Source organism: Lepisosteus oculatus, chromosome 5 (assembly GCF_040954835.1).
Source record: "Lepisosteus oculatus isolate fLepOcu1 chromosome 5, fLepOcu1.hap2, whole genome shotgun sequence".
Taxonomy (NCBI): domain Eukaryota; kingdom Metazoa; phylum Chordata; class Actinopteri; order Semionotiformes; family Lepisosteidae; genus Lepisosteus; species Lepisosteus oculatus.
This window is the reverse complement of record NC_090700.1, coordinates 43,296,808-43,321,579: the sequence shown is the minus strand read 5'-3', so window position 1 is coordinate 43,321,579 and position 24,772 is coordinate 43,296,808. Positions and strand designations below refer to the sequence as shown.

General features: G+C 41.4%; 2 protein-coding genes across 3 annotated transcripts; one reads left to right on the top strand and one right to left on the bottom strand.

The window, feature by feature from the left end:
- The first annotated feature begins 290 nt into the window (after window positions 1–290).
- LOC102698679 (KH homology domain-containing protein 4-like) lies at window positions 291–9,200 on the top strand. 2 transcript variants are annotated; one of them, XM_015343001.2, is made up of 14 exons: window positions 291–456; window positions 1,128–1,482; window positions 1,871–1,990; window positions 2,094–2,173; window positions 2,264–2,316; window positions 2,417–2,616; window positions 3,248–3,456; window positions 3,693–3,753; window positions 4,207–4,264; window positions 4,474–4,712; window positions 6,082–6,189; window positions 6,279–6,382; window positions 7,216–7,316; window positions 7,682–9,200. In XM_015343001.2, exons 1-14 carry the CDS (start codon window positions 428–430, stop codon window positions 7,807–7,809), a joined length of 1,845 nt encoding a protein of 614 aa, XP_015198487.2. In that variant the 5' UTR covers window positions 291–427; the 3' UTR covers window positions 7,810–9,200. The 2 variants fall into 2 exon arrangements, with proteins under 2 accessions (XP_015198487.2, XP_015198485.2); XM_015342999.2 differs by having other exon boundaries at window positions 7,216–7,775.
- Window positions 9,201–9,300: 100 nt separating this feature from the next.
- LOC102698472 (fibronectin type III and SPRY domain-containing protein 2) lies at window positions 9,301–23,845 on the bottom strand. The gene is made up of 13 exons (XM_006628682.3): window positions 23,736–23,845; window positions 21,950–22,895; window positions 20,476–20,571; window positions 19,913–20,146; window positions 19,632–19,654; window positions 18,161–18,282; window positions 15,584–15,748; window positions 14,287–14,421; window positions 13,555–13,708; window positions 12,494–12,627; window positions 10,980–11,112; window positions 10,473–10,649; window positions 9,301–10,002 (listed from the first exon to the last, which is right to left on the bottom strand). Exons 2-13 carry the CDS (start codon window positions 22,799–22,801, stop codon window positions 9,750–9,752), a joined length of 2,478 nt encoding a protein of 825 aa, XP_006628745.2. The 5' UTR covers window positions 22,802–22,895; window positions 23,736–23,845; the 3' UTR covers window positions 9,301–9,749.
- Between the last annotated feature and the right edge of the window lie 927 nt (window positions 23,846–24,772).

Sequence of the window (24,772 nt, the reverse complement as noted above, 5' to 3'; positions counted from 1 at the left end):
CTTCATCAGGGGCTTTGTGACTGTAGGATACAATACAGTGAATCAAAGGGTCACCTTTTCTGCTTAGAAACACTGCAATTCAGGTACGACACAATGGGTGCGATAACAGTTTTTAATATTGAAAAATAAAGACTAAAATCCTGGTTTTCTCGGAAATACTGATGTTTATTAAAGTCATTCGCAGCCAATCCACATTCCTTTCACTTCGGAGCTACTCAGCAACACCGGAACCAAACTACAGGGGGCGCGCCTATGTGGCTTGTCACCTCTTTATTACGTAACACAATACGTATTTCCGTCCCTGGGTGCTATATCTTCGGTAGGCGGTGGTGTGGGTTGTGTTAGTTTTTGGCTCTTCTAAAATATTTTATTACGGCGGTTAGGGAATATTGGTTGGGATACACGAGGACCATTATCTTTCCGTAAGATGGCTTCTGGGTTGGCCCAGCAGAACTCGTAAGTCCACAGGTTTCAGGTCCAATGCGCTTATTGTTGATAATATTGAGGTGATGGAGTTGGGCCTTGTCTGTCGATGTTTCCAGAAACCGGCCAGGCTGAATCCGTGTGTGGACTTTTGTTTAAGTCATTGAAATACTTGTTTTGGGTTACTTATAAAATGTAATTTGTCTGGAGGTACAGATGCACAAAGCCGAAGTCTATGGAGCATATTTCGTCTTTTATTTCCAGAACATGGTATCGGTATTAATCACGTTTTCACGGGATGCGTTATTTAATTTTAGAAATCACTATTTCGCCAGAATGCGGACTGTTGCATTAAACCGGGCGCTGCCTCCCTAGCGTTTTATAATAGTACACGTTTCCTACAAGGCATTTCAGCCCGTTTGCTTATAAAAACGTCGTACTGTTTCAAAGGAAATGCAAGTTTTGTCTTCTACCTGGAGGGATAAGAAAGCGGTTTCCTATGTCGCCACTGGATCCGGCTGATACTCCCCTCCTATATTAAAAATGCAGTTTGAGAACAGGTCGTCAACTTAAGTTTTGTTTTTGCGATCTACTTGCTCTGCATACAAAATCTCTTAACATGTTAACGCTGAAACCCGATTGTGAACTGTATTGTGATTGATTTTCCCACGTGGCTTGAAATTACAAACATCTTCTGTTTGTAGGTGTCTCGGTATTAGATGGGGTCAGACTACACCGACTGCCGCCATGCTGCACAGCTTAACGGGGAATCTAACTCGTTCCCTTTCAACGACATTGGGCGCCTTTCCGGGTTACGCGGGGGATCTGGGCGCCGGCACGTCCCCGCCTGGTAGCAGAGGTCCAGCGGTCGCCATGAGCTCCAACAACGCGACCCCGTCCTCCCACGTCACCAGTCTTCCAGCTCTTTCCACGACTTTGTCGGAACACCGCCCTCCTCCAGGGGGCGCAGTGGAGCTCGCCGCTGCTATGGCTGCAAAACTCAACGCCATGCTGATGGCAAAGGGGAAACTGAAGACAGCCCAGCCCCCGCCAGAGAGGGTAATCTGATAACTTGTTGTACAAGTGTATTGTCTCCACCTGATCAGTGACATCGCGACTGTAGCTAAAATGATACATTAAAAGAAATGTCATTGTAGTAGTTGTTTGTTGAATGTTCTGGTTCCTAGCAACCCCGTTAACTTCTCTGTCCCTTGTTTTTAATTGTTTGCTGTAACTGTAAGTTGTGATGGGGATTGTCAAATCGCATGAGTAAAAAATTCAGTTTATTTTGTGTTTTAACAGATTTCTTGTATTATCAAGTTTTTTTATTGTAGGACTAAAAGGTTAAAAGTGCCTGTGTGTGAGTGATGGCTTTAAGGGTGTCAGGCATACAGCTCTAGAGAAAGGTCCGATGTTCCTTTTTGACTTTGCATTTTTGCTTTTCCAGCCTGCACCCACTGTCGCTGTTTCGTCTCAAAATAGTGACTTGGTGGTTACAGAGGTGGACATTAATGACGTTCCTCTACACTGCAGGAACTTACTCACAAAAGGACAAACTCAGGAAGAAGTAAGCATGTTTCCAATTATCAGTAAAGGATCAGGAATTTTCTTTGCCAACTTACCCTTTTTAACTTGACATATCCTACCACACTTTTCTCTTGCAATTGTAGATTCGCCAGTTTAGCGGAGCAACGATATCAACAAAGGGTTCCTACATGACTGCAGCTGCAAAAGCACAAGCTAAAGGAGTGTATGTACAGCTCGTTCTATAATTAGACATGTCATGTCAAATGTGTCTGTTCAGGTTGTCTTATTGATTATTTTTTTCCAACCCATTTAGGAACCGGCCGCTATATTTACATGTTCAAGGAAAGACCCAGGAGGAAGTCAACAGTAAGCTATAACTTCCAGTTATTGTCCAGTTTGCTTGCTATTTTTTGTCTGATTTGTTGGCAGTGACTGGTTACATTGGATTGTGGTTTTGTGCTTGCAGAGGCTATGATGCGCATCAAGGAGATCATTTCAGAGGAGGTTTTGAGGGCTGCGTCTGGACAGCCACCCTCTGCTATTCCTGTCTATACTCCCAGCCTTCAGGCACCCCGGCCTCCTGTTGCGCCTCCTGCCCTGCAGCAAAGACCACCCATCAATCAGAATCGCAGTTCTTCTGTGCCACCAAACCAAGTTCATTCAGGAGTAAGCGTCGTGTTTCTTTGTCTGTTTTTCTGTTTGGTAAGAGGCCCTATTGACCAAGAAGTCGAGACAGTTTGATATTTAGTAAATTATGAACAATGTACAGGAATTAAAAAGTAGAGAAAGTGAGGTAAGTGTAGCAGACTATTTTGTGTAGTTGTGAGCTTCTTTGAATTTCCTCTTTTCTGCATTTTTCAAGTCCAGGCTGAACTTGGAGCATATTGAAACTTGAAAACCTATTGCTTTCCTTTTTTTTCAAGTAGTCTTTTTGACTTTTTGAACAAATGGCTTTGTTTGATGGTGTCTATCACTAATTCCCTAATGCGTGGAGGCTTAAGAAAGTGAAGCCAGTGAAGAATGTGGCTCTCGCTGATACACGCCTCCTAGAGAAAACAAGCAGTGAGAACAACTTTATCTTCCAGGGAGAGGCTGGAGTGCACTGCTCCTGCTGACATTCAGGCTTACATCAGTGCAAGTTGAGTCTGCTTGGAGACTTGCTAGTAGATAGCTGTTGGGACTTTCAAAATGTGGAAAGTGTATGAGCTGTCATTTAAGGTATTCATAAGGATTTACTCCTTTGTTGGAAACAACACAAAATGTTAATGAGGCATTCTTATGGATTTGTGTTTTACAGAATTTTGTCCACACCAAGTTATTTGTAGGCTTGGATCAGACACTGCCTTCTTTCAATGTGAAAGAGAAAGTAGAGGGTCCTGGGGGATCATACTTGCAGCATATCCAGAATGAGACTGGTGCTCGTGTCTTCCTAAGAGGAAAGGGGTCTGGTTATATTGAGCAGGCCTCTCGGCGAGAATCCTTTGAACCTTTGTATCTCTACATCAGGTATTGTTTTCTTGTATTACCCACTGTGTTAAAGCATCCAAAATGATTTTGTTGCAGATGGGTTTAAAGGTATTGGGGTGGGGGGGAGAAAGTAATGACGGTAAAGTTAAAAGCCTTTGAAAGTTTATTTAACAGGTAAGCCTGATGAGAAGAGTTGGTATCGGTTTCTTTAAAAGCACTTAGGTCTACATGTAATTGACTTCCTGATAGATGAATTGCACCTTTTCTCTTTATAGCCACCCAAATTCAGTCAGCTTGGAAGCAGCAAAGAAACTCTGTGAGAATCTGTTAGAAACGGTAAGGATTTTTTTCCTGCACAGTGTATTCCTCAGGAGTAAATGGCTTTCTCCACCTCAGTACTGCAACACGGAGGTTTTTAAGAAAGTGAAGCTGGTAAAGTGTATAGCTCTCACTGATACTCACCTCCTAGAGAAACACAGTAGTGTGAACAGCTTGGCCTCCAGTAAAAGGTTACAGTATACTGCACCTGCTGACATCTGATTTTTCAACCTGCCCTTTGGGGATAGTTGACTTGTAAAATGTTCCTTAACACGCACCTCCATTGTTGGATGCAGTGTTTGAAAGCTGCCTTCTTGTCTTGATACCTGTAATGTTCTTGACATCAAAATTCTGCTCCTATGCAACCAGTTTTTGGCTTGGCTTTATTCCTACTATCTTTCTGCAGTGAATCATTGGGTTTGTAAGGTATCCTTGTATTTTATGTAAGACTTCCTGTCTCCTTTCTTATAGGTTCGCGTGGAGCACTCCCGCATGATGTCTGTTTACACAGCACCTGGGGTTCCTCAAGGTAAATGTTTGCTTGTTGTGTGAATTGGAGATTGAGAAGATTGTGGTGAAAAGGGAGCTCATTGTTTTTCTTTTAATCATGAGATGTACTACTTGTTTTTTTCTTACATCACCACATAGTCAAATCTTGTCCAGTATCGTAACTGGATACAGTGAAGGGGTTAAAACTGTTTGTGGTATTAACAGTACATTTCTATACTTTTATTTCAGCATACCCACCTTCCCATGGCTACCCACCTAATAGCAATCACTGTAGCCAGGTTTCCTGGTATAACTACCCAACAAATGGTTACTCGGGCGGCTATTCTCCATATCCCGGATCCAGTGGTTATTGGAGTAGTTCAAATGGTCATCACAGTTATTCTAACATTTCAACAACCCCTCAATCTTCTCAGGCAATGGTTCAGTATCCAGTGTGTCCCAGAATGCCACCACCTTATTTAGAGCAGGTAGGTTTTTTTCTTGTATAGCTCAAATTCCAGTCACGTATTGACACAAACCAGGAATTGTTGGCTAAGGGTTATAGCAGCCTGGAGGACACCTTGGATGAACCAGGATGATGGAATTCTGATAACTAGAATGAGTTTCCTCTGAGTAATGCTTTGTTAGAAATAGTGCCTTACCCCAGGGACACTGAAGGTTAGTGGTAAATGGGATCCTTCAACTACTTCTGAATTGGTTTTTACAGCTGTCTTGAAGTATCGGGGTAAACGGTGCTTCCCTAGCCTGATCCTGGAGGGCCACTGTTTATTTTTCATGCCATCTGAACAATAAATCTCCAATGCTAATTACTTAAATCTAAACAAGATCAATTATTTGGTTGAGAGTGTTTAAAAATATCATGCTTCAAGGGTGTGGTGTTTCAGCCTCTCCATGCCTGCTTGCCATTATTCCCCATCTAAAGAGCTTAGTTCAGTGTAGTTGATTGGACAGCCGTATGTGTGTGGCACTGTTAGACAACTCCCACAGTTTTTTTTCTTCTACAGTTGATTTACATTCCAGGAAAAACTAGAATGAGGGCAGATCTTAAGCTCAGAAATTAAGATAGGGTTGATACTACTTGAAAGGTCAGATAGTATTTATAAGCTTAAAGCACACTTGCAAATATGCCCTATGTTGAAAACTGAAATCAGTTTGACCGTGTAAGGACTTGGCTAGAGCAGCAACCAGATGACTCTTCCTCATGGAACATTTTTTTAAAACCAACTTAATATAGAAGGTGTTTCTCTAGGGTTTAGGCAAAGGTTTCTATGCATCTTTTATAGTTAATTTGTACACTTCCCAAGCTGGTGAGCACTTGATCAGGAAAACATCTGGGTCCTATACAGAACACAAGGAGTCGGACAGGAACAGATGTATTCATTCAGCAGCTGTTTTGTTGGCATATTGTTCAGGCAGGATTGGCCTGTCAGCGCAGGAGTTCTTTTGCTACATGTACACAGTGGAGGTCTACTTCTTTTGAGTAGATAAGATCTGTAGTACCTGGGCTGTTGAAACATTTTGCACTTGTTTGCCTTTAATTTCATTTGACAAGTATCAGCCCTTCTTGATTTTGTAAGTCCCTTGTAGCTGTTTCACTCCATCCATTTGCATCATCTGCTTATGGACATATTGTACCTATTATACCAACATGTAAACCTTTTTGCTTAAGTATGAGAATAAAAAGAAATGCCAAAGCTGTCTTGCTAGTTCTGTTGAACAGTTTTTCTGCCTTTTATTTCAAACCTTGTACAATGCTGTAATTGACTTATGTTTCTACTCTAATAGTTCAGTATGAGATCTGAGCTCATCAGTGTATTGTAATCTGTTTTGGTCAAGGACACTGGGACCAGTAACGGTGCAACAATTGATAAGGCCACATCCAGTCCTCCCCATAACCGAAGTGCAAAGAGATCTTCTGCAGAGGAAAAAAATTTGGAGTATCAGGTTGAATATGCATTTACCTGCCTTTTTTTACAGATTTTATTTTTGTTCCTTGGTATTTTTGGAAAACCATTTTTTTTTTCTCTTTTCAGCATGGCAAGACAGATCCATGTTCCGGAGCTGGCCTCACTGTTTCTAAAACTGAAATGGCTACTTCACTGGCGACCAAGAACAATGATGGAAAAGAATTAGAAAGGTTGACCTTAAATTTTCAACCCCTTTTCCCGTCCAGTTTAAATTTCATTTTGATTAGTCTGAATACTGCCGCCCTTTCCTGTCTGAATAACCATCGGTGTGCTCTTGTAACCCATTCTGTCCAGGGCTTTCACACTTTAAAATGAGATGTTGGTATTCAGCCTGTCTTGCATGTTTGGTAGATTTTAATAACTTGAGTAGGGGCCTCAAACATGTGGTAGGTAAGAAGCACCAAAAGGTATGGTTAAGGAAGTATTTCCTATTCTCCATCCTAAATGAATTCCTGTTTAGTTTCTAAATCTGAAGTCCTTTGCATTGACCCTGTCTGGGTTTTAAAGATTGTTCTTTATTGATTCTCCACATTTTCCTTTTATTTTGAGAAGGACATTGAAGAATCTATATTCACCCAGATCCCTTTGGTTAATGGCTGCCTGCAGGCCAAAATCATCTGTGTGATCTTTCGTGTTTCTAAACATGATCACACCTCTGTGGAGGCCCTTACTTTCAGTAAACCTGGTCATATTTGCCCAGGTGTTCCCATTTTATGTTGCTACCTATATTTTTTACATTGTTTCTTTACCAGACTATTTGTGATTGAACCCTGGTTAGGGGTCAGTATTTCATGTTTGATAACCCATTTTCAATCTGTGTGTGTACATTATCCTTGGATTTCTGCAGCTTGTTCTAGAGCTGTCATTGTTGCTTGTTTAAAGAATTCTAGTAAGTTGTCTAAAACCTTATGATAAGAGGCCATTCAAAGGAGACCAGTCCTCAAATGGCAATTGGTATAGTTTATGGTGATCAAATCCATCTTAATTTACTTCTATCTGGCAGGATCCTGATGCCCCCACCCCCCCCTCCTCCTCCAATCGGAGCTGTGCGGAAGAGGCGAAGGGCAGAGGATGGCCGCTGTGGTGCACAACAGGCTGCCACGGGTATGCATTGCTGTTCACAGCGCAAGAGCCAGACATCACACTTTCTGTACAGCTATGCTGTCGATCATAAACATTCAATATGTAGCACTAAATATCACAGCCTTTTTCTTTCCAGATTGTTGGAGACCTGCTAAAACCCATTCCTGGCAAATGAACTAACTTTTTGTTTTTGTATATGTTCTTTTTCTTCCCCCTTGTCTTCTCTTCACATGTTCCTCTGGACGTGGCTGTTATGGATGTTTGGTGCCATTTCATTTTCCATGAATGACCTTTCCCTGGCTGTGGATTGAACAATTTCTACGACTTAAATGGGGCTTCCGTGTGGTCTTTCCCCTTTCTTTGTCTTTCTTTTTTTGCCTTCACAGGTGATGTGGGTACTTTAACCAAGAAGTCAAAAACGAGTGAGGGAACATTGGGGTTAGTTCCCTATGGAGGCGATTCCTCTGATGAAGAGGATGACCGGACCCGTGGCAGTAAGACATCTTTCCAGTAAACATGTTCAGGGTCTTGATACTGTTGAGGTCTGCTTAGCTATTACACAGCAGCTCTGGGGTATGTTTTTGTGATGTAAATAAAGGCCTCACTTGTAGCAATGGTAGCCATTTATTCCCCTCCATCACCAAGGAACATTTCCAACATGTATGCTAGTCTTACTGGTCCTGAAGTACACCTGTTTTTCTGGTTTTCAATCTTCCCGTGCTCGGTCTTAGTTGAGCCTCTTAAACCTTTAATTTTCAAACACTTCTATTTTAAGAGATTAGAACAATTTAGTTTTGAATGCTGATATTCACTCCTGGTCCTGGAGAGCAGCTGAGGTTTCTGATTTGCAGTCTGCCCTGAACTTTAGTTTTATTTGAATCACTCATGTTATATTTCCAGGTCTCTACTTATTGAAAGTGTTTTGCAATTGTGGTATTTAACAACCACATACCTTCTTTTGAAATTGCAGTTAACAATTTCATTGGATCTTATTTCAGTAAAACACTGCGCCTTCTGAATGCAAGTTCAGAATAAAGCTAATGAATACACACTCTTATCAAAGAATATTGTCAAGATGCCCTGTGCTGATGGGACAAAATGTGTGCAACCTGTTTTCCACTGGCTACAACATGAGTAAAATTAAGCAGGCTCTGGAAGTGTTGATCAGGTTCTAAATTCTTTGGGACAAATTCCTCAGCTGCTGAGTTGTTTCACAGCTATTTTTACAAGTCCTGAGCTGTTTTAATATTACTCGGGAAACCGTTAAAGGTGTTTTGCATGAGTCACACAGTTTGGTCCTACTTAAGAACAACATGTATCTTGCAATATGTTGTGGTGCCCTAGGACTGGGACTGAGTGTCATCTGTTCAGAAATCAGCATGAACCCTGTGCAGGCTTTCATAACTCATTTCATTTAGGACTGTTTAAGGTTGAAATACATGAGTCTGCACATCACCAATGGTGCTTATTATGGGAGTTATTTGACAGTCATTCCCACCTATTTCTATACATTTAATAAATACCTATAGGGAACTGGGAGACCAACACTTTGAAACTGTAGTTCAATTTCATTTAAGTCTTTAAAAGTTTATTTGCATATGTAAAACAATTGTTGGAAATGCATGTAAAAGTTTTGGAAATAAAATTGAGTGAGTGTAGAAAGTTTAAAAGCAGTTGGTTAAATGAAGAGATGAAGTGAGTTGTGAATAAATCAGGGCTCAGTTTGAATGAAAATCAGAAGATGGGTAGTGTAGGGAAACACTATGTAAGAATTGCACTGTATTGCCCACCCTTAATACAAATGGTCGAATTGTCACTTTTACATTGTACTTCCTGCAGATTTTCATGTGAAAAATGAGTGTTCATCTGTTCCCATGGAATACTGTAATAAAGTATTTTGAACGATGTTGCCTTGTTTGGACTTCTTATAATGAACATGGATGACAAACTACAGCAAAAGGTCTTTTCTGCTTTCTTTGTAAAAAAAGTAATGCTACAAACTGCATGGATGAGGAGACATTTATTTGGGTACAAAATTGCATTATTAGTAATCTGCTTTCTGGGTGTCTTACAATATTGCTCTTCAAAACACATTTAGCAGTCAGTCTCTTTACTAGGTCCTGATATAGTAAAACAGTCATTTCTTGAATTGTAGGATATTTATCACTATGGTAATCATAATTAAGAAAATTGTTCTGATTCTTATGATCTACCTGTTTGGTGAAAAGGATAGTCAGAATGGCTCCTTCAATAACGGCACTAATATGCAACTAGTGAGGTTAATTGGTAAACTACAGGAAGTAAATGCACATTTCAGGGGCTGCAGAGTTGGGGTTTAGTGTAACCAAATCAGCAGCTGCCCTATGTGTAGTCTATTTATGGACGCTAACTCATTGAAATAAAATACATATGCAGTCGAGATTAAAAAGATAAACACTAGTGCAGCAGGAGCACTCAGGAGAATTTGACATATGCGGGTGCCTCAATGCCATTGTGAACAGTGAGTGCTCCTGGGTTATCTAAAGCAAAACAAGGGTGTACAAAGTGCAGGAACTGACACTCGTACGTGTAAAGGTGCTGAGACTGATCAGTGTTGAAGAAGGAGAGTTTTCCGGTTTCGTAGTCTAGTGCCACTCCTATCCTCTTCGGGTGAGTTGTTACGCGTATGTCAGGAGTCCATCCGTTGTGCAGAAATTCGTATTTGTGTCTGAAAAAGTCAAATGTAAAATCCAAGATATTAATATTCTCTTGATGTGTGAGGACAAGTGGGTGTTGTGAAGAAATTGTAGGATTGACTTCAGGTAGTAACCATTTTTCCGCTGCTGGGAACATTTGAATATTATTGCTCTGGTTGTTTGTGATGAGCCCCGGCAAATGATCTGCTTAAGTGACGTTTTTCTATTGTGCTGAAAATAGAGTTGCTACGGCAACAGCTATACAGTGATTCTATGGGTATTTTAAACAAAACCCCTTTCTGTGTGTGAGAGGCTTCTGCATGTAATTAAGTGCAGAATTATCAGAATGCACACAAGCAGTACTTCCAGAACTCTGTCTCCTAGATACCATATTTTGCCTTACAATGGTATCTTTTGTTTTTCATTCCACATATATCAAATGTGCAGTGTCTTGAGCAGCTGAATGGTAATTTGAACACTACCTGCACTGTTACGGTCTCACCTGGAGGGGGTTATCACATGTCTCATGCACCAAGATGTGTTGTTTCCTCCCAGGTATCCGTTCCTCTGAGTGTCCTGGTAAGCCACACCAATTCGGTACTCTGTGTTCTCTTCCACTTCCACTTCCCAGTAGTGCTTTCCTCTGACTGGGATCAATTCTCCCAAGATTGCCACACACCTGAGGACACGGCAATTGAGAAGCCAAACGATGTTCATGTACAAGGTAGACCATTCAAACTCCACATGGAAACATCTGTAAACTATGCATTATTATTATTCTACATTGCAGTGAAGTCTTCTGTCTCTTGCTTCTCCATTTTAGGAATCCTGACAAAGCTTACATATTGTAAGTTCCAAATTGTTCTGTCTCTGCATCGCTTTGCATTAAGGTTACCATTTCGCCGGCTGCTCTTACTGTTGAACTTTTAAATTTGTACTGACCAGATTTTGGCCAGATCTCTCACAGGCTTCATTATTATAATTATTATTATAATTACACTTCACCTACCTGGCAAAGGTGTTGTCACTGAAGGTCATATCGCTTACTTCCAGCTCTTCGTCACCATAGAACATGGTGAATCCATCCTCAGAAATAGACAGGCAGGGATGAGCTGTTTCCTCATTGAGGTGAAAGTAGGTACCTGCTCAGGCACAGAAAGGAAGTCTGTTAGGCTATTTTTGGACAAATTAGTTAAAATCCCGGTGTTGTGAATGCGGGGAGTTATGGTTTGGGCTTGCAAGGAGAATGTACGCTAGAAATCATTCATCCATTGCGGATATTTTTTTTTTCTTGTAGAAGATTCTGTGTTCTGGAGGTAAAACATGATTTCAGTGATAGTGCAGTACAAGAGAGATTGCAAGGAGATATTCAAGAACAAGGAAAAATAATATTCCTTATCAGATTTGTATTACACAGTGGCAAGAGGGGATGTTCTATACTCTGGCACATGAATTGTTGTACAGCATGCCCCAAGAGGAATGACAGGAACTGCTTTTTGTGGATATTTTTCAGGTGTTTTCATTTTCTAACTGCTTCATCCAGTTCAGGAATCTGAACCTATCAGAGTCAGAGCCTATCCCAGTAAGCAACGGGTGCAAGGTGGTACACACCCTGGATGGGATGGATGGGATACGAGTCCTTTTGCAAGGCATTCTTAGACATACACACACTCACACCAGGGCCTGTTTTCCCAGAAGACCATTACCCTACCAGTAGCCATATCACCCTGCAACTCACAACTGGCAACCCACTGAAGCTAAGCAGGTGTGAGCCTGGTCAGTACCTAGAAGGGAGACCTCCTGAGAAAAACTAAGGTTGCTGTTGGAAGAGGTGTTAGTGGGGCCAGCAGGGGGTGCTCACCCTGTGGCCCATGTGGGTCCTAATGCCCCAGTATAGTGATGGGGATACTACACTGTAAACAGGCGCCGTCCTTCGGATGAGATGTAATACCGAGGTCCTAAATCTCTATGGTCATTAAAAATCCCAGGTCGTTTCTCGGAAAGAGTAGGGGTGTAACCCCGGCGTCCTGGCCAAATGTCCCATTGGTCCTCTCCTAATAATCCCCATCTATGAATTGGCTTCATTACTCTCCTCCCCACTGATAGCTGATGTGTCGTGAGCGTTCTGGCGCACTATGGCTGCCATTGCATCATCCAGGTGGGGCTGCACATTGGTGGTGGAGGGGAGTCCCCATTACCTGTAAAGTGCTTTGAGTGGAGTGTCCAGAAAAGCGCTATATAAGTGTAAGCAATTATTAATTATTATTATTATAAGTCTTTGGACTGAGGCAGGAAACCTATGCAAGCACAGGGAGAATCCCAGCACACAAAGGCAGCAAGGCCAACCACTGCACTGAATAATGCACTCCAGAGTGTGTGTTTGTTGTGGGCAACTAAAATCAACTCCGGGGGTGTCGAACGCAAATCAACCTGTGGCCCTATGCTAGCCAGCTGTCACACATCCAAGCCTTAATAACAGTGAGACGCACAGCACATGAGCATGTGTTGAAGGGAAATCCTCACCTGTTGTCTGGATTATGATAGAGTCACTTCTTTCACTGAGACCACCTATATTCACTGCCCGGACGTAAATGAGATAGCGCTTTCCAGACTCTAGCTGGATCAGAGATTCACAGGTAGGAATGCCCACGATGGATCTGGAATCAAATGAAATAAATCCCATACAGATGTAATGAGCAAATTCAGGTGTGTCACCCTGCGAAACTAAAATGACATGGTAGGATAGCTCCTAAAAATAGCATTTCTAGGCCATGGTGCCATCTGATATGCCAGCTAGGATCTTGGGGCAGGGCCATGGCAACCTTCCTTCCCTTCTCAGCTCCCCAGTAAAGCTCGCATTAAAATGACCTCTGCGTGCTGCTTTGAAAACCCGGTTTGCATTTCATGAGGGGTGTACTCAAACTAAAACTATCCTGATCAAGTCATTCCCTAAGTAATTGCATTACTAAGTAAATCATTGTAGTTTGAAATGCTTTTTTTCTGTTTTAGCAGGGTGTAATATCATGTGGCTAATCCCTGGACTTCATTTGATTTAGATCATACAAAACAACCTCAGATCTCCTGTGATTAGAAAAGGCTTCAATGTTAATAATGCTACTGATATTTCTCTACTTTCAGAGTTCACAAACCAAGTGCTATTTATGTGTTGTATGATTAAAATGTAGATTGTGTTTTCATTTGTTATTTGAAGGTCAGTAAGTCACTTTTTTGTGGTTTCTAGGTCTAGCAACCAAAAACACAGGGCACCAGTCCGTCACAGAGAGTACATACATTTAATCTATGCAGCATGTCTGAAGCCAGAACACCTATGAAAACCCCATTCATATTGTGGAGACCATTCAAACTCCACATGGAAAGCAGGAAAACTCGGGGCCATCTGACTCAGGACCTGTGGCAGCAGCTCTGACCTCCATGGCACAGTGCCTCCCCCCTCCCCTTCCTGTCTTGAGTGAGAAAAATGCATCACAAAGCTTCTGCAGTATTAGAATGTTAACAAATACTTGACAGTCAGGCAATCCTGACTATCACAATAGTCAATAGAGTGCTTGTTCAACAGTACGTACTCAGTGACAGCGCTGTTAGTTCTCTCCCTGCTTATCTCACAGAGCTCCACAGTGTAGGAATCCACAGGGTTGGTGTTGCCTGACTCCCAGCGGATCAGAGCCGCCGTGGGACAGCTCCTGCTTTCTTTGTGTCTGATGAAGGGGGGTGACGGGACTGCAAAATGCACAGACAGAAGGTTGGAGCAGAGGGTCGTCCATTAAGAGCCACATGTAATGTGGTCTGACTTTATTATTGAAGATTAAGGGAAAGCAACTAGTTTTGGACTTGGACACAAGGACAATTCTGTTGCTGTGGAAAAACCAGAAGGTCAGCGTTTTACCATACTAGAGATATTCTGCTGGATTTTATAATTGTGCGGTGCTAAAAAAACCAAACTTGGGCCGCTTAAAGAACTAATCTTTTTCTGCAGTATTTTACATTCCTTTGGACTTCCAGTCTACTATTGTTACACTTTACATAGAAAACACAAATGTGACACAAGTGCATATATGTGGGAGTGCATTTTAAACCAAGAACAGGTGGCATTTCTTTACCCAAAGGGTGGTGGGAGTGTGGAACAAGCTACCCAGCCATTTTGCTGAAGCCGATTCCCTGGCTTTTTTCAGGAAATGGCTGGATGAGATCCTTGGATCAATTAACTACTAACTCCCAATGAGCTAATGGCCTCTTCTTGTTTGTTATCATTCTTATGTTAAAATCGCGGCACACCATTTTAGTTGTAGAAGACTCACCTGTCACGTACACAGCTCTTTCACTGGCTGGGCTGATGCCAGTGGTGTTCAGAGCTGTCACCCAGAACTCATACTGTGTATTTGGCACTAAATCAGTCACAGTGCAGTATGTTTCCTTCACCTTTATCATAGAAGCTGTGCATAAAATAGAAAAATGAGACAGTTACCAGACAGTTATACCATGATATGTCAGCAGAGACACTTGTGGAAAAGATTTTTTTTCATTTGTTTGATCCCTCCTGGGGAATGTGCCTGCCTCTAATCTTTCCTCTCACAGTCACCATTGTACACATGGGTGCTAAGTGGTGTGGATCTGGCCTCAGGTTCATTTACAACGGATGTGGTTGGTACCAAAATCAGCTCTTTACGTTTTGTTGCCAAATTTGCTGAGAACCACGCAGTCGCTGCTCTTGATAGACACAGTGGAGTTAATTAGCTGTCCTCACCATGGGCACTGACTGCACCTCTCCATCCTGAAGCCTGTGTTCACTTCTAGCCAATTCAGACCATTGGATGTAAACAGTTTTTGGCCCAAATTCCGAACATTTCCAGGCCTCCTTGAGACTGGAGGCCGCAGGGTTTAATTGCCGAGTGAAAGAAAATGCCAGGCACACAGGTGCACTCAATGAGAAATCTCCGCTTGTTGTTTCCAGCTCTGCACAGAGCCTGTTTGTTGCAAAACAGGCCTGTTTGGAAGTACAGCGCAGTTGAAAAATAACAGGGATTTTAATTCTTCATGACGCTTCTTGAATCAAATCCAGAGTCTGCAAGGGTGCAGTTCTCCCACTAGTATGAGTCGTTATTCTGAATATTATAAATGTTTGTTGGATGAGCATTATTAATAATATAAACAACATAAAAAATAATTATTCTCTTTTTTAAATTATTAATAATTGTTCATTAATGCCAATTTTGAATATTACAGAATACCTTTGCAGCTTTGTGGAAACTCTTCTCATCCGTAAATGTAGGGGAGGAATGTTAGACTTTTACTACCATTTTTGCTCTAGTTTTGCAGTGGTTTCGAAAGTGTCAACGTGTTTTTGTAGTACACTCCTGGAATGTACCATGGCGATTCAATACCAGGGGGGTAACTGAGTAATTATGATTTAGAAACTTTTATCATAATGTGGTGGGTTCTCATAGTTCCGAGATCTGAAGCACAACACAGCTGTTGCAAAACCACTCTTAGTACAACCTATATAAGGACTTAGGCTGTTGTCTCCAGTGCTAGTGGTGCACCAGGCCTGACAGGAGGTGAGATGATTGGGCAGTATGAGGGAGTCAGTGGAGTTACCCTCATGTTCCTTGCTCTCTCCCACAGTGGAGTCCTCCAGGACAGGGGTGTAGTAGAGCTCGTAGTATTCCACAGTGTCGTCCGAGAACAGGCTCCAGCACACCCTCACCGAGGTGCTGGTGGCAGAGTTTGGGGCCTGGGGGTTGATGACTGGGGCAGAGGGGGCTGAAACAGGACAGAAAACTTCATTCGAAAACACCATTCAAAAGAGGGATCGGTTGCTGTTTTAAAGCAAGAGTAGGGAGGAAGCATTTCAATCTCCTCACAAATAACAAAAGAAAAGTAACTTCTGGGGAATTACTCCAGTAAATCATAATGAGTAAATCCTCAACACCCAGAAAGACAGGAGAGACCACCAGGGATAGAGAAGAAGAATGGAAAAGGGAAGGGAACAGAGGAAAAGAGAGAGAAAGGAGGAGCGTGCCAAGCTTGCCGTTCTGTTATTTCAGGAAACTCTGATCTCCTTTACGAGGAATCCCTAGGCTAAAGACGTTTTTTCTCCAGGTAAGGGATACATTATTACAATAGGGAGATAGATTGCCATTCACTTCGGAGGATTCAGATTAATAGGCAGGGTTTGATTTTGCCCTGAGTCGTATTCTGCTTAAGGACTAGGGTTTATCTTGTTAGCTAGTTTAGGCATTATACAGCATTTCTTACAACTGGGTTAGCAGTGGGGGATTACAGTGATGTCAGGATGCAGGCATCTAAGATGCCTTGTTTTGTAAATAGACTACTTGTTTTTGCATGCTTAGTTTGTATTGTCATTTTTAATAGATGTTTGCCTCTGATTTACCTCTCGGGTATATTCTTGGCATATCCTTAACAATTAGGGGTTATAATCCATCCATTGTCTATTTTCTTACTTCTTTATCCAACACGGTGTTGTGGGGGAGCTGGAACCTATCGCTGCAAGGATATACCCTGGACTGGACACTGGTTCATTGCAGGGTACACACAGACACTAACACACACTCTCACACTAGGGACCAAATTTCCCAAAAGCCAATTAACCTACCAGTATTTTTGACTGTAGGAAGTAACAGGAGAACCTGGAGGAAATTCACATGAACACAGGGAAAACATACTGTACACTCTTCACGCAAAAAGTTCCCCAGGTCCAGAATTGAACCCAGGGTCCCAGTGCTCTGAAGAAGCAGTGCTAACCATTGTGCCACTGTACTGCCCTGGGTTATAATTATTTATTCTTAATTATTGATTATCCCACTATATGTTTTCTGTTTTCTTAACCCTTTTTTAAAATACATACCCACAATGACAATGAAAACTTGAGACATTGTATTAAAACATGATTCAAAAATGTATAGATTTCTGTGTGGGCTGGAATTACATCTTGCTTTTGACAAGTTTTTATGTTTTTATGGTTCTGAAAGTTGGTGACACGAACGCTGAGCTACAGATGAATTGGACCATCTTTTCTATTCTGCTGCAGTAGTTCTGCACTGTGTTAGCATAATTAAATATGCAGACAAAAGATGAAATTCATTAAGAACAGTGTCTGCTAATATCTCCTCATATAAAGACCACCTTTTATTTATCCAAGAAAGGAGTGTTTCCGATTGTTATTTTTTACTTTTTGTATAAGAAAAGTGATATGATCTTCTAACAGTGTTAGTTTTTTTCTGAAATAGCCTCATACCGGGATATTTACATTGGAAATGAAAAGAATCCTGAATCTAAAGAACTCAGGCTATACTTATCCCACTTAATTGTTCTTGAAAATGCTCTAATAGGTCAAATGAATATCATCTGATTATGTCCAGATGTTTTCAAACATGACTCATTTTTTTATACGGCCTCCAATTAAAAAAAAGCTTAAGGTTTTATCTTGGATCAGTTTATAGATCAGTGTATCATTGTTTCAACACCAGCTGAATCTTACACTGCCTGGTGACATCAAAGGGAACATCAGCTTCATATCCCAGCAATTACAAGGACAGTAAGAAGGAATTAAGTGAATTTAAATGTTAACCTGCTGTTAAAAGTTCTATGAGTCATCCATATCCTTGTAATTAAACATTTGGTATTTAACTTTTAGAGAAAGAACCACAAAAAAGGCTAGAATTAATCCCTTATCCAGCTGTCACTGTTCATGGCATTCTTATCTTTTTGTCACTATTAGTGTTTCATGTAATTTGCATTTGTGAGTTTAATGCAGTTGAATAATATGCCCTCTTTTGGTGAGAGAGCTCAGTTCATGACACAATCAACCATTTTCACACAGACACAGTGGTTCTGTTACTCCACGACTTGTCACACAGGACTGCTCTACTTGGGTGATGTTTCTAATCTGCACTCAGAGCATAGCAAAGAGCATTATACTGTAACTGTGTCCTCAGCCTACATGCAACATCAGTTGGTTCAACAAGACTCCTAGCTAACAGATTTTTTATTGGGGAAAACTTTGAAAATACTTCTACAGAAGCAGCTAGAGTTTATCCAAAGAAATTACACAAACATATGATCATACGAATCAGGAAACAGAATTGGCACTGTTGTCACAGGGGCATGTGATACATCAGTAAAGTCTAGTAAATTCATGGAAAAGAGCCAAACCTGGAACAATGTTGATCGAATCCATCATCTGTCTGACATCAGAAAAATCTATAGCAGCATTCTGAAAGTCCATGGATGCAGACAGCTTGAGTTCTGGATCACATTTAATGAATTCTTCTATTCTGTATATTTCATTTTAAGATAAAGCAAATTACACAGGTTTAAATTAAAATTTAAGCAGTCAGCAGCATAGAAAGTCATTTCTTCCAGTTAATGAAATTTCTAATCGCTCACAGAAGAAGATATCAGAAGGAATAAGAAAGATTCTACAGATTCCAGGTACTGATGCTACATAGATTAGAATGCTATTATAAAATTCAAGGTAACAGTCTCAACCAGTCTTGTAAAGAGACAGATAAAGGAGTAATGTGTAAACATCCTGTACTCATAGCTTGACATATAATTATACACCTTCTGTAGCCAAGCCATGACACCAGGATAGAATTCCTTCAATATCTCCTTTCTCCTGTACAGTAGTTAAAGACCCCAGAGTTCCTCTTGAACTCTGATTTCAAACAGGAAACTCATTTTATGGAAGTTCAGGTGGGTAGCTGCGTCAGCATGCGTAGGCTGCAAAGGAACAAGTAATAGGTTTATTCCATGCTGAAAAAAAGAAGAAAGAGAACACAACGTTTCGGCTGTGGAGCCTTCTTCAGGTGTGAGAGAGACAGGGCAGTAGGCAAAGGTAAAGTAGCGGGAGAACAAAGGTTGGGAGGGAGGAGGAGTGAGAGGCGGGAGCAGGGGACAGAAAGAGAGGCCAATCAAGAGGTGTGAGGTCACAAAAGGTGTGAAGTTCTGACTTCACACCTCTTGATTGGCCTCTCTTTCTGTCCCCTGCTCCCGCCTCTCACTCCTCCTCCCTCCCAACCTTTGTTCTCCCGCTACTTTACCTTTGCCTACTGCCCTGTCTCTCTCACACCTGAAGAAGGCTCCACGGCCGAAACGTTGTGTTCTCTTTCTTCTTTTTTTCAGCATGGAATAAACCTATTACTTGTTCATTTTATGGAAACTACTTTTTGTAGTTTGTAGCATTGTAGCATCAATGGAATTACACATTGTGAAATACAATTTTGCATTGGTTTGCTTTGGGAATTATTTAACGCACATTGTCTCTTGAACAATTAAATATGGTTTTCACTCAGAACACCTGACACAAATCATGCGAGACGCAATGTCTGCAAATAAAAATGCATGCTTTCATTTGTTGCACACTGGTTAAACAATGTTAGAACACATTAATGTTAATTAAGTCATACTAAGATGTCTAACTTACACTAATACAACTATATTAGATTGAAATGCAAAACCTTTTGTTTTTCTGAAGATCTATAGGAGTTCATCAAACTTTGCAATCCATTTAATTCAAACCGACAAAATGTTGACGTCATTAGTGTTCAGACTCATGTCTTCATCATAAAAGCATGTTAATAAGACACCGCAGTACATCAGAAAAAACATTTGTTTACATTACCTGTCAACTGTCGGCACAAAAGTCTGTCGACAAAAATGTACAAACTTTTACTTAAATATCTTACGGATCAGAGTTTAAAAATAAATTAATATACTGTATACAGTAAATGCAAGTGCACACATTTTGAAAGCACACAGTCTGTTAACTGGGGTCTTTTGAAGAAATCTTTTAGTTTTGCAGAAAGGAATTGTGTGTCCTAACTATAAAACTGTTACAGTACTATAATTCATAAAAACGAGCATGCACAGAATGCACAGTACATTTTACATCTGCACACAAACCTGAAGGAAACTTAGTTTGTCTTCATTTCTGTGAAGTTCCTGAGCCGCCTCTATCAGCTCCTTCGAAACGTCCAGAGTTTTCCCACATCGGATGAGCTGGCTGTACAAGGCCTCCAGCTTCTGCTTCTTCTCATCCTCCAGGCCAGACGTCCTCTCCTCATATCTCTGAGTCAGAGTCTGCATCACCTCGTTATAGTGCTGCTCTAAGTTCTGTTCCTGTCTCCCAAAGTTTTCCTACAGGAGAAAATTACTCGTAAAGGTCTAGTCGTTCTTTTCTCTTAAACATGGTTGGTCTTGTACAGTATGTGACCAATTCGAATCTCTACTGCAGCTGTTATTGGCTGTCAGTTGCGGCTAATTGATACACTAAAGTACAAACAGCCTTGTGAAAATGCCACTCCCAGCTTCTTGCCACTAAGTGTATGGGACAGCACTGTCTTTGCACTTATTGGCATGAAGTTACTCCTTTCTAAGGCTTTTTACTGCAGACTGTGATGTGCTCCATGTTTTCTCAGCCTTTAGAGTATAATATTCGAAACCAATAACAACCTTTGCTGTCTTACTTCAACTGTGATGAATATCTCCTCCAAATGGCTGGCAAAATTCTCCATTTGTGCGATCTGTTCTTCCAGTTTGCACATAGTTTTATGGATTTCATCCTAAAAAAAAGAATGGAAAGACATCTCATGTATTGTATGAGAGCTTCACGATATGCATATATAACAAGGCATTTTCTTCTAAATTGTTCACGGTGCAGTTTGAGTCTACATATTACATTAACTAAAGTGTACAAGTTTCCACATACAGAAATATTCATACAGTAAAAAAAAATGATCATCTGTATATGCATGTATATTTTTAGAAAACCCAAATATATAGATTTTGGATCAACCTATCGAATGCCACACCTAGTGAAAATCAAGACAAAGAAATACAGGAATTAACGCAACTTGCTTGTCAAGAGAACCACACTGTCTTGCCATCAATAGGCTGGAGGCTGGTTGAAGCCACTTCAGTTGTACTTGCCAATAAAGTCCTCTATAGAGATCAGTCAAGATTTCATGTTGGCCACCCTGACTGACGTCAGGTAGTCTGGCTCAGACATGCAGTATGATCCTCTAACTGTTCAGTGCTCAGACCAAGGAAAGAGGAGGCCCAGGTGTGATGTTCTGGGTTGGTGTGCCTAGTTGCTGCAGAACTTCTCTCGCAGTGATTGCTGCTAATCTGGCTGCACGGCGCCACATTGATTGACTTGAGACCTGAGACTCACTCACTTCCATTCCGGCGAGTTCACCCTGAAGTGACAACATTCCAGCAGGACAGCACCTGCCCCTCATGCTGCCCCTGTAACAGTGCCCTTTTGTGATTAGAGAATGTTACAGTTACATCGTAGAAGCCAGACGTGAGCCCCTTTGACCATTTGTGGGATGAGTTGGGATGAAATGTGGCGTTTTAGCGCTCATAAACCAATGGACAAGCCTGTGCTTGTCCAGGCTCCATGTGGGGAATGGGACAGAAATCTTTAACCTAGTGCAAAGCTTTCATCACAAATGCACATTGCTTCCAATTATGGTACCAGTCTACTACCCTGTAACTTTTGCAGTAGACAAACTGTTGATCACCCCTGATGGTGACAAAGATTATTGAATCTACAGCACATACTGTATATCATGTCCATACAGCAAAATGTCAAACCATCTGCTACAAAAAATGTTGTTTGTTTATTAAGAATCTAGTGCATTTGCTGCATTTATAAATGAAAATGCTGTTTTGATACTCAGTACATATGGATGTGTAACTTTTTTCTGGAAAAACTTGTATAGTTTTCCCAAATTTAAATTTAAAGTGACATCCATTGCACTGTTTAATCTTCAAAGTCAACATTAATAATTTTGTTATAATATATTCCACCCATTTCAGTCTTCAGGGTCTCAATCATTTCAGTGCTTCACGTGTGCAACAGATAGCCCCTGGAGACTTCATACTGTGTCCTGGGGATCCAGCTGAAGCTCTGGCCTTTGTGAAAGAGCCCCTCACCTTCACCTCCTCGGCAGCGTTCGCTATCTGAATGACTCGGTGGTCCTTGTGTGGTCCGAACAGCTTGTAGAAAGCTCGGATGGGGGTCTGGCAGTCAGTACAGAAGACATCAGGAGGCTCATTCTCACTGCTCTCAGCCGACACCTGCTCCTCCTCCAAGGCCCTGTCTTCTCGGCTCTCCTCAGAGCACTTCCACTCCCTCAGTCTGGCTCCCGCTGACTGCTCGGGACCGCCGCGATGCGTCCCTTCCTCCTCGGCCTCCTCCTCTTTCCACTGCTGCTGTGCACCGGCCCATGTGAGTGGTGGGCTCTTGGCTTCGTCCGACGCAGGAACGCAGGTGTCGAAGCACAACGAGTCGTTTGTCTCCACTGAGAAACGCTGGTCAGCTGTCCGAAAACGTCCCATTTCCTCTTGCGAATCCGGCCTTTTGAAATCAGTGCTGCCGGACTCTGCCACCTCTCTCTTGGTGGGTGCCGGTGGATTTTCTGTGATGAAGACGTAAGGCTCTTGGGTAGGGAGTCCCATGTCCCCCTCCTCCTTGTCGTCCCACACCCCGTACTGCCTGGCCATCTCGGTCACCTCTGCAGTGTACAGGTCATACTCTTCTTCTTCTGTTCTCTGTGGGCTCTCCAGGGGCTCCTGCACAGACTGGCTGTCAGCCATCGTGCTCACAGGCACTTCCTCTACAAAGATGTCCAGCCTTTCTCTGGACTCGTAGAGGTCCATGTTATAAAAACTTATGCCTTCAGGTTCGTCACTTGGGGTATCCTTTAGCACTGGGGTATCCACACAGGCCTTGCTCAGAGTCCCCTCTCCCCCACTGAAAATGTACTGCTTAGTGGCCTCGTCCATTGCTCCAGATGAAGAGGACCAGCTATTGTGTCTTTGGCTTTGCTCGGAAGATGATAGGTTAAGAGCCGTAGTACTCAAAATCCTGAAGAGTATCCTAAATGGAAAATAAGAATAAATAGATGTGTGATATTTGTCTTCCCTGAAGAATGAGGAACGAGGAATACAGACAACTAACTTACACATTAACATTCAGGAACTCACATGAAATGCCTTATGGCGGTCAGTGTCAAATAAAACTCTTTTTAATATTATCATACCGTATATTCCAAATGACTTTTGAAAACAGATAAGACAGTGGAAATACTCAAGGTGAAACTGATGATCACATGAATGTCAGCACATACTGTAGGAAAGGCTGTTGCTAATTTCTAAAACAGTTTCTTTGCCTTTGTAGTGAAACACTGATGAAATTTTAGTCTTTGATTGATGAGGGAGGCAATGCACGAACATGATAGATGTGTACCAATGGGAACAGGAGTATGAGAGTCATACGAGATTTTAACCGCAGATGAATCACCGGATTGCCAGAGAAAACCCATGTCATCCGACAGTTTAGTGTAATTTTTCGTATTGATCAACTGAAGGACTTTTCTCAGTCAGTTTAGCTGAACATCAGATACCGAGTCTGTGATTTCAGGGACCTTGTGCAGGCACGTTAAAGCAACAGGCACCAAAACGAATACTGCGCAGTAGCTTCGTGTATGCTGATAGCAGTATTTGTAGCAGTCAAAGAATGATGCACTATGGCTTATGTAAATTGTTCACAAATAACAAATCATAGAATATTGCATACCCTTTCAATGTGAAAACCGCATTGCTTCTGTATTCTCGAAATAACATTTAAATTGATCTCAACTTGTGCAAGCAACGCATGTTAATTTTAAGATATAAAAATGTAGGAAGAATAGTTCCCAGGGATGCAAGGTCATTTTACCTGTTCAAGTATTTTTCACGGTTTCCCCAGATTTGCCGCAAGAGTTTCAGCAGGCGCTCATGGACGTGGCTGTGCAGTAAATTCAGTCGGGATTTCAGCAGTAAATAGCCCCCGATACAAAAATAGAAGGGCACTGCTCGGTGTCACAGCCCACCCTATCCCTGTGTAAGAGCCAGCTTCTCACATGTCACTGGGGATCGGGTCACCTCTTTACAGATCCGCCGGCCACCCGTGGAAGCAGTCTGAACGTTTCCTCTGAATCTGCGACTGGGCAGTAAAGCTTAACGTTTGCTCTAAAATACTTCGATCTAACGAGTGTGGTTGATGTGAACTCTGATTCTAGAGCTCATTCATGTTAAAACAGAAGTCAGACATTCTAATGCATTTTCATTGAGACTTATATTTACAATTATTTAAAGGCATTCGCCTTGTCCATACGGGGACATGGGTGTGCAGTGGTTAGGAATCCTTATTTACAGAGTGAATCATTAACATAAATCACGTTATTCAAGTGCATATGTAAAATGTATGAAATTATTTAGATTCCAAACCAAACATTTTTTTTTCTCTCAAATCACTTCATTAAAACACGCTACATGTTTTTTCAGCTATAGTTTAACGAATAGACGCTTACCGTATAGACTAACTGTATAGATGTTGTAACGTGGGGAAAACGTGCGGTTGCAAAGATATACTGTAAAAAGCAATTTTTCAACCCAGCTCTTGCAGTGTATAAAATTGAGTCTCGTTGTATCTGTTCCGACAGCGGTTACCAGGAATACACTGACATGCAGTTATGGTTTTAATATTTCATAATTAATTGTTAACTTTTTTTGTTTAGAATGGTGAGGTTTTATTAAGAATGATTTAAAAAAAGATATTATAACCACTGCTTTGAAAACTACGGTATATGGCATCACAAAGATAAGGGAAGATATAAAAATAAAAATACTTATATTTAGACTAAAGGCATTTCTGGTGAGTATATGCAATGCTACTTCGAAAACGCATAAAGCTCAACTTTAAATGAAGCCCTC